General features: G+C 48.8%; 1 protein-coding gene across 7 annotated transcripts in view; it reads right to left on the bottom strand.

The window, feature by feature from the left end:
- The window catches only part of GRM1 (glutamate metabotropic receptor 1), a 190,448-nt gene extending 181,873 nt beyond the window's left edge, over nt 1-8,575 (bottom strand). For 3 of the 7 annotated variants that reach the window (XM_065057511.1, XM_065057514.1, XM_065057513.1), the window contains exons 1-2: nt 8,184-8,575; nt 5,811-6,708 (exon numbers count right to left, since the gene is read on the bottom strand). In XM_065057511.1, coding sequence (XP_064913583.1) covers nt 5,811-6,573 — 763 coding nt within the window. In that variant the 5' untranslated portion in view covers nt 6,574-6,708; nt 8,184-8,575. Of the gene's footprint in view, nt 1-5,810; nt 6,709-6,918; nt 7,429-7,852; nt 7,872-8,183 lie in introns of those variants that run through there. The other 4 variants (XM_065057508.1, XM_065057510.1, XM_065057509.1 and 1 more) reach the window with 4 other exon arrangements.
- Between the last annotated feature and the right edge of the window lie 332 nt (nt 8,576-8,907).

The raw sequence follows: 8,907 nt of genomic DNA on the forward strand, positions 1-8,907 counted from the left end.
GTGAAATTTGCAATAAAGCACAAGATTCACTCCCTTTCATCCTCTTTCCAACATATATAACCATGTTTATGAGTTTCCTGTACATTACTGCAACGGAGAGCGTGTGGCAGTCAGGTTATAAAAAAATATTGTGAAGACAACCTACCTACCATCTACTTTGATCTGAAAGTCTTTACAGTTGTGCCATCTGCTTCATCATAGTTCATTTTAAGCCTTATATTCAAGCAAAAGGAGTAGCCTGGCAATACAAATCTCACAAAACTGATCAAGAACAGAAACATCTCCATGTTCTCAGTAAAATTAATCTATAAACAGCCAAAATTTGGTGCAATTAACTTAATCATTCAATTTCTGAAGTTTTTTCTACCAAGTCTGCATGTTGATTTGTTGGAATGGAAATTTTGTTTATAAAGGGGTATTTGTACAGTAAAGTGTAAGAATGGTCCATAAAACGCAAATAGCACTCAAATGGATCTATTTTGCCCATACAGATTTTTTTTTCACAGTATCCTAAAGCTCACGTACATTTCACAAGGCTAACATGTATGCAATGATTTAAACGAAAAGACAGACAGAGGCATGAAGTATTTCTATTTGCTTATTCACAAGAGATACATTTGGAAGACGAAGTGATATTTGGAAGATGAGGTGATATAAAGGCTTCTTACACCATCATCTTTCCTCCTTCATGTATGAGGAACAGCTGAAGATGAGGATGGACTTGGTGGAGACTCCGTGCTGACCACTAGCTGGGGTGCAGGTGTCCTGTGGGTTTTGGAAGTTGGTGTAACAGACATCAACCCCTCACACACTGTGTTTTCTGGAGACAGCCCTAATAACTTCTGTGCCTTCAGCATCAAAACAACGCAGAAGTGATGCCTGCCATCTCAGCTCACCATTCCCTGTCTCATCCTGGGGGCAGCCCAGGTGCTCTTCTCTGGGCCTTGTCCTTGTAGTTCTTCACAGTTTGACCAAATAACTAGTGACTGCCTAGTAAGTTGAGAATAATACCTGACTCTGATGTTATCTCATCGAAGACCAGAATATCACACTTTGAAAGAAACCTTTAGCAAGTGTAGTTCCTTCTGCCCTTATCACAATTGGGATTGTGCCCAGCTTAAAGTATGTGCTTTTTATGCCTTTGATTTCTATAGGAAGCCTTGGCTCGGAGTTAGACATCCACTTATGTGCATTTCCAGATAAGAATGACTTCCAAGCCTAAGTGCTGAGATGTGCACACACCAAGAACTCCAACACCGAATTACCTTTGAAGAATCCTTAAAGAAATGATAGTCTTGAAAATGCCTTGCAGCTACAATACAGTTACACAGCCTTCCAACAGCAAATGCACAGATTTCTCACATCATTTAAGGCCTACTGCCCACTCTGGAAAAAATGCACTCTTATGATATGCAACTATGCTCAACTGAGATACATAACAATATAATCAAACACAGTAACTCACCTTTCTTTGTTCTTAAATGTGGAGCTTTATGGGTCAGTTTTAATCTAAAAGGGGCAATGTGCTATGTCACCTTTTTGAAAACAGATTTTATTCACTGAGAAGTTTCTACCCAAGTGCAATGTTTGTACATCTCAATAAACAACTTTGCAAAACCCCCCCAACAGGTACAACGTATCTCCATGCAGCTTCAGGTACTAGGATGTAGAGACTGTGTACAATCAAATGTGGTCACCAGCAATTAACACTAATTATCATATTAACAGATTTGCTGCTGAACCGAGGAAGTGTGGTCTGGACGATCAGGTAGTGAGGTGGACTGTGAACTGGCTGAAGGAAAGAAGCCAGAGAGTCGTGGTCAATGGGGCAGAGTCTAGTTGGAGGCCTGTATCTAGTGCAGTGCCTCAAGGGTCAGTACTGGGACCAGTACTATTCAATATATTCAATATATTCAATATATTAATCAATGACTTGGATGAGGGTATAGAGGGAATAGCAAGCTTGCTGACGACACCAAGCTGGGAGTAGTAGCTGGCATGCCAGAAGGCTGTGCTTCCATCCAGCAAGACCTGGACAGGCTGGAGAGTTGGGTGGAGAAAAATTTAATAAAATGTAACAAGGGCAAGTGCAGAGTCTGGCACCTGGGGAGGAACAACCCCATGTTCCAGTATAAGTTGGGGAATGACCTATTAGAGAGCAGTGTAGTGGAAAGGGACCTGGGGGACCTGGTGGACAACAAGACGACCATGGGTCAGCACTGTGCCCTTGTGGCCAAGAAGGCCAATGACATCCTGGGGTGTATTAGAAGAAGGGTGGTTAGTAGGTCAAGAGAGGTTCTCCTTCCCCTCTACTCTGCCCTGGTGAGACCACATCTGGAATATTGTGTCCAGTCCTGGGCCCCTCAGTTCAAGAAGGACAGGGAACCGCTGGAGAGAGTCCAGTGCAGAGCCACAATGATGATTAAAGGAGTGGAGCATCTCCTTTATGAGGAAAGGCTGAGGGAGCTGGGTCTCTTAAGCTTGGAGAAGAGGAGACTGAGGGGTGACCTTATTAATGTTTATAAATATGTAAAGGGTGAGTGTCACAAGATGGAGCCAGGCTCTTCTCAGTGACAACCAATGATAGGACAAGGGGTAATGGGTTCAAACTGGAACACAAGAGGTTCCACTTAAATATGAGAAGAAACTTCTTCTCAGTGAGGGTAACAGAACACTAGAACAGGCTGCCCTGGGGGGTTGTGGAGTCTTCTACTCTGGAGACATTCAAAACCCACCTAGACACATTCCTGTGTAGCCTCATCTAGATGTTCCTGCTCCAGCAGGGGGATTGGACTAGATGATCTTGTGAGGTCCCCTCCAATCCCCAACATTCTGTGATTCTGTGAATGCAAAGTAGGATATTGGAGACTACTTAAAGACACCATGCTGCACATTGGGTGACTGTATTATCTTCATTCTTATGGTATATGTAGGCTTCATGTTAAGAAAGGCAGGCACCGATTGTGTATTTATTTCTGGTTTTCATTAAAGGTATAATGGTGTAGACTGGTATTGTTTTGGGCATTCACATAACTCCAGATAGAGTACAGGAGTGGAAAAAGGGTAAATAGAGGAGTAGAATGGTTCAAACTGTCGAAGAAAGGGCTCATCATCTCTGGGTTATTTCTGTGCCCCTGGGCCACTGTGGTCTGAGAAGCAGGGCCAGCTGGCACAGGTAGTCCATCAGCTCAGTGGTCTCACTGCATCCCCTTGTGGTTGGGTGGCTTCAAGAGCTGAGAATTGTCCATCCCCATGAAAACGGGGGGTTGGATAGAAACCAAGCATCTTGTCTGCTCTCAAGAAGTGACCAGCCTGGATCTGAGGTACTAAGAAGGTGAAACCTCTTCACGGTGTCAACCTGCGCATTTCCTAGAAACATGCGCATTTCCTAGAAACGTGCCCATTTCTCACAGTCCCTGCTGAAGTGATTCTCCAACCCATGATGCCCTAGAATTCTTCCCAGCACATTTTGCAGCCCATCACCAAGACAGCACAGAGGCCTATGAGTAAGCGTGGAGGAGGAATGTTTCTAACTACACTTTATCCCCATATTTCCAAACATAGCATGGATGGAGCAGCTCCTGTTCATGCAGACTGTTATTCAGAGAGGCTTTGTGTTTTCTGTGAAGAATGATCCCACCTTTAATGTACCAGCAAGCAAGTCTCTCACAGTGAATGCATGGGATTTGAAACAACAGGAATGCACAATTTACACCGATTTTCTTGAGTTCTAATTTCACTTAAAAAAAAGAAAAAAAAAAAAGGCCATGGAATCCACCCAACAGCAACTGGGACAAGGATAATAACTTATCTTCCCAGAAAGGAACACCGAAGTTGAAACTCGTTATATATTTCCAGTGGAATTTGTAACTTAAATCTAACAATAAAGGTATGGCAGATACAGATTAATAATAATTTAAAAACAAAGGCAAATATGAATCTTGAGCTGCATAATCTGCAAAATCCTTGTGACGTTTCCTAAGAAGAGACTGTTGGCTTATGGAGGTAGAACTGATCCACTGTTTTCAAAAGTATCACTTCAAATCCTACAAACATATCTTGCAACAAGCAGTTTTCATCAGTCAGTGACACATTCATGTAAATAGATATTTAATTAGAATTAGATATTTATTTATTTATTAGATATTTAATTAGAATTTCTCACAAGCAATGACTGAAATTGCTACTCATACTGATCTTCTAAAAATGAACAATTAATCTTCATAATCTATGGTCTTTTCCAAAAGAGATAGGTCCAACAACAGTTGCATCTAGAGAGCGAGAGGGAGAGAGGGAGCAGGTCCCTTGAGGCAGCTCCTCGGGCACTGCGAGTTAGCATAGCCCCCTGAAGTGCGTTGAAGGGAGAGATGGTGATTTACATCAACAAAGAATTTACCCCTTTCACGTTTATTTTTCACTCTGGCCTGACACAAGATCTAATCGTATCTCCCAGCAATAGAGAATCTTAATAGCTCGTGTCCAGCTCTTGCTAGAAGTTCGTTTTCTCATCTGAACAGAGCATAAATGAACTGCAAACGTCAGGTCATTGTTCCCTGCTCTTACTGCCCTCCCCCCGCTCCAAGTTGCAGCACTTTCATGTTTTGTGTGTCCACTTTAACTCAATTCACCTTTGAATGTTGTATATGCAACTCTTCCTGGAGATTGTTTTATTTATTAACCATAATGTATGTTCTTAATTCTTTTTACTTAGGAATCTCTGGGAGAATAAAAGGTGCAGAGTCAGCTCAGTAACCAGGGGGAACCATAAATCAAATCCATGCAAGAGACAGAGTGAGATAAACAGAACAGTTGCAAAATTACAGCAATAATGTGGTCGGGTTTGCAATTTAGTACCAAAAAATCCTATTTTCAGGACCATGACTGGGCTATAGGATTACTTCTGCAATTTGTTTCATGTACCCTGGCTATAAACCAACACCTCCTTTAAAAAATACCCTTACTTTTGTTATTCTTGTCTTGATATTTAAAATTAACAAAACCTGTTGACTGTGAACAGATTGTACAGAGCAGTATTTTTCACAGTTGTTTAAGCTTCATGACAACATGCTTGCCCAGACCTGGTGACAAACTAGCCACTGCCCTTTCTTTCCCCCGGGACGTGGCTTTCCAGGGGCTGTCTGTACTGCAGAGGGATTTTCAGGTTTCTGTGTTGGCAGTCCCAGACAAAGAGTTCATACGCAGCAAAGACAGTAGCTGATCCAGGAGTCCCTGCCGAGCCGCGACTCCCTTTTGCCCAGGCAGAAATGCCAAACTTCCCGAGGTGGTAGAGACCGAGCATGTAAAACCTGCTCGTCGGCCCCACAGAGAAACCCTGTACCCCACCCCACGCAGCCAGAGCCGCTATCAGCTCCAGATCTCAGTGCATACATCTGGTAACTTTTATTTAGAAATACACGAACGACTCTGTGTGTGAGTAAGGACGGGGGACGGCACCGGGAGGAGACGCCTGATTTCTTGGGGGCTTCCCTGCGCTGCTGAAACAACCCACTCTCTGACTCACCCCCCACCCCGTTTCCCGCAGCCGCGGCGCCCGGGGCCGGGGGGGTTCCTCTGCGCCGGCGGAAACCGCATGCCCACACAAACACACACTTCTGCCCGTTCCCCCCACGGTCTCCCCGGGTGGCAGCGGTCTGTGCTCGCTCGGGGAGAAGCCGGGTCCCCCGGGATTCCGATGAGTAACCCAGCACCGACGCGTCCTTGCGGAGCCCCCGCGGAGGTCGCAGTGCCCCGGGGCCGACCGGGGAACTACCGGGGGCCGCCGGGGAGGCAGTGGGCTACCCCATACCTACCTTCCGTGTGGACGGCGGAGACGTAGGTCCAGTTGTAGCGCTTGACGATGTCGAGCATGGCCCTGGCTTGCAGCGTGTCTGAGGGGACCACCCTGAGGAAGTATTTGTACAGCGTTTTGTCGCTCAGGTCGATACTGGTGGCGGAGTAAGCGATCTGGGGGATGTCGAAGAGCTGGAGCAGATTTTGGACTTGGATAGCAACCGAGCTGGAGCCGGGGCCGATGACCCCCGCGATGGGCTTTTTCACTCTAGTCTGGGGCTGCGGCTGCGAGTCGGAAACGCAGCGGGTGCCTCCGTCCCTGTCGTCCCTAATGGAGATGAGGGAGTCCCGTATGAACTCGATGCTCTGCTCCAGGGCCACCGAGGAGTGCCAGCAGGAGTCTCGGATCTCGCTGCCCAGAGTGATGTTAGGTAGCAAGACAGGATCGGCGTTAATTTTATCCAAAGTGTGAAACATGGCTTCTACTCTCTGGATGCCGTATTGCTCCCGGATTTCCCCGCACTTCCTCTCTGGCACTTTCTCAGCCGGCGGCTGGTGATGGACAGAGAAGAGGGCCCCGATGATGACATCCCCGTCCATCCGAGCCACTGACCGCTGCGAGGAGGCTGCAGAGAGAAGCATCTTCCGCCCGGCGCTCCTGGGCAGCACGTCCATCTCCAGGAGCAGAGCAGGGAAAAAGACCAGCAGCACGCCAATCATTTTGTTGCACGATGTCATCCAGACCCAGGTTACGAATTTCATGTGCTCCTCGTGCCTGCACATGGTTTAAGGACATGTAGGAAATGGCATCCGCTTCCCCCCGCCAGCGCCCAAGTTGCTCCAAATACCATCACAGCGAAATCTTACAGCATCACTCTCGAAGGTGCCCAGGCAGCCGTCATCCTAGTGACTTTTAACCTGATGGCATAGAAATAGGAGATAAAACACGCTATTCGGGAAACCGATGTCAAACCAGAGCTCGATAAAGCAACCCCGCACAGTTTGAGGAGATGACTGCTTTCGCAAATGCCCAGGTCAATTTGCTTCGGTAAAAGCTCTCCAAAGGAAGTTTCAAGAGGGAGTAACATATGTATTTACTTTCCTTGACACGCGATCATAAATACTCACATATGTTAAGTTTATATGACCCCTTTCGTGTCCTCTTTTCAAGCCAAGGCGGCTGTTTCCCGCACCTTCAGCCGCAAACACGCTCTCCTCCGCCCCCGGGAAGTTTTGGAAATTTCACAAGGTAGTTAGCTCATCCGAGAATTGTCCTAGCCTGGTCCCAGCGTCCCTAGCCCTGCAAGCGAGGTGACAAGTGCTTCTCTTCTCGCATTCTGACTACCCGAAGGCATCTCTCTCAGTTCAGGAATTTCCTTTTCCAATACAGAAAGGGGGTGAAAAGAGAAAGCGAGCAATTTGCCCCACCAGCGACGGGAAATGTCATTTAAAGGTCAGCGAAGGGAAGAAGAAACGAACCACTTTACAGTTGAGACTGACTTTTCCGTGTGTAGGGGGCAAAACTGTAATTCAGCCAGGGACACACATATGCAAGCGGGGGAAAATACACATTAGTTACTAAGGCAACGGCGGGCAAAGTCCTGATGTGCCTTACCGGCACGCCTGCCTTACATGCAGACTTCGGGTGGGGAGAGGCAGCCAGCCCAGCGGCTGGGCTTGGAGGCTTGAAAAGCCGTGGAAAGAAAGGGGGTGGGCGGCGCAGCTGCCGCCGCCGCCCGAGGAGGCGGGAGCGCGGCCAGGTCGGTCCAGGTCCCTGTTGCACGGCGGTGCCGTCAGCACCCGGGACAGCGCCAGGCAGCCGGCCCTCCGTCCCCCTCCCCCTGTGCCGTCGTCCCCCTGCCCCTCTGGCCCGTGTGGCACTGTTCCCGTACCCGGCTGTCCTGTTGTCCCGCTGTCTCAGTGTCTCCCTGCCCCGGCCCCGCCACCGCCGGCTCGGCCGCCTGCGAGCACCGCTGGGCGCTTTCCCCAAACTTCTGTCCTCCGCCTGGCGCTGCTGCCGCCGTCTCCCTGCATGCACACACGCACACTCACACACACGCACCCCAAGGCGCGGAGCCCGGCCGAGGCACGCACCGCCCCAGACTGGCCGCCGCTCCCCCGACCCTCTCCGGCGGCGGGCAGGGGTGCCGCGGCGGGGCTGCCCGCAGAGCGGCGCGGAGGGCTGGAGCCGGTGGTGGGGAAGGCGATGGTCCGCTGCTCCGCCGTCCTGTCTATGTGTCCGCACATGCACGCAGGCATAGCCGTGTGAAGTGTGCTCCCCGGGCAGCCCCGAAGCCCGTCTCCCGAGTGCCTTTTGCCTGCATCGCTTGTCCCACAGGCAGCTCCACGGCTGAGCCCCGCAGTCTGTTTGCAGGGTTACCCCTGAGACTCACCTGGTCGGGTGAGGCAGCGGCTCCCTGCCTGCTCGGAGCCGGCATCGGCGGCTCTCCGGCCGCCCCGAGCTGGCGCGCTGGCGGCGGGGCGACGGCTGTGGGCTGGGCGCTGGTGCCCTCTGTCTTCAGCACCGCTCCACCGCAAGGAAAAAAACAGGTCATCCCGGGCTCATCCATTATCTCATACAGAAGGATCAGTCATTTTCTCCCCCTCCTTAATTTCTTCGGCTATTTTCTTGTAAGCGAGCAAGGAAGCACCACCTGGAGCACGCTGTGTCTGCAAGGGAGGTGTTTGGTCTCACCGCCCGCGGCTTTTAATTCATTATCTTCTGCGAGAGCAAAAGCCAGAGACTGCTGCTCGAAGGGGACCCAGACCACACTTGGTAGACCTGAGACAGTGAAATGTGGCAGTTTGCCTCACAGGCAGGGTTTCGCTATTTAAATATATATTTATATTAAAAAAAAAAAAAAAGAAAAAAAAGGATAGTGCAACCTGTAAGGATAAAGGCATTGAGATTACAGTTTTCAGGTCAAGAAGAATCTACATGAAGCACGTGAGAGGCATGTCAGATTAAAATAATACCAGATTGAATAATCATAATTCAGACGACCTGCTTGCATCCCTAACACAGGTCTCAGGTGTTTTACTTGACTGTACAAAAGTTAAAGTTAGATTACCTCCCCGCTGGGAACTCTATAGATATTTGCCCTACTTTTGAAAGAA

The sequence above is a fragment of the Columba livia genome, chromosome 3 (assembly GCF_036013475.1).
Source record: "Columba livia isolate bColLiv1 breed racing homer chromosome 3, bColLiv1.pat.W.v2, whole genome shotgun sequence".
Taxonomy (NCBI): Eukaryota; Metazoa; Chordata; class Aves; order Columbiformes; family Columbidae; genus Columba; species Columba livia.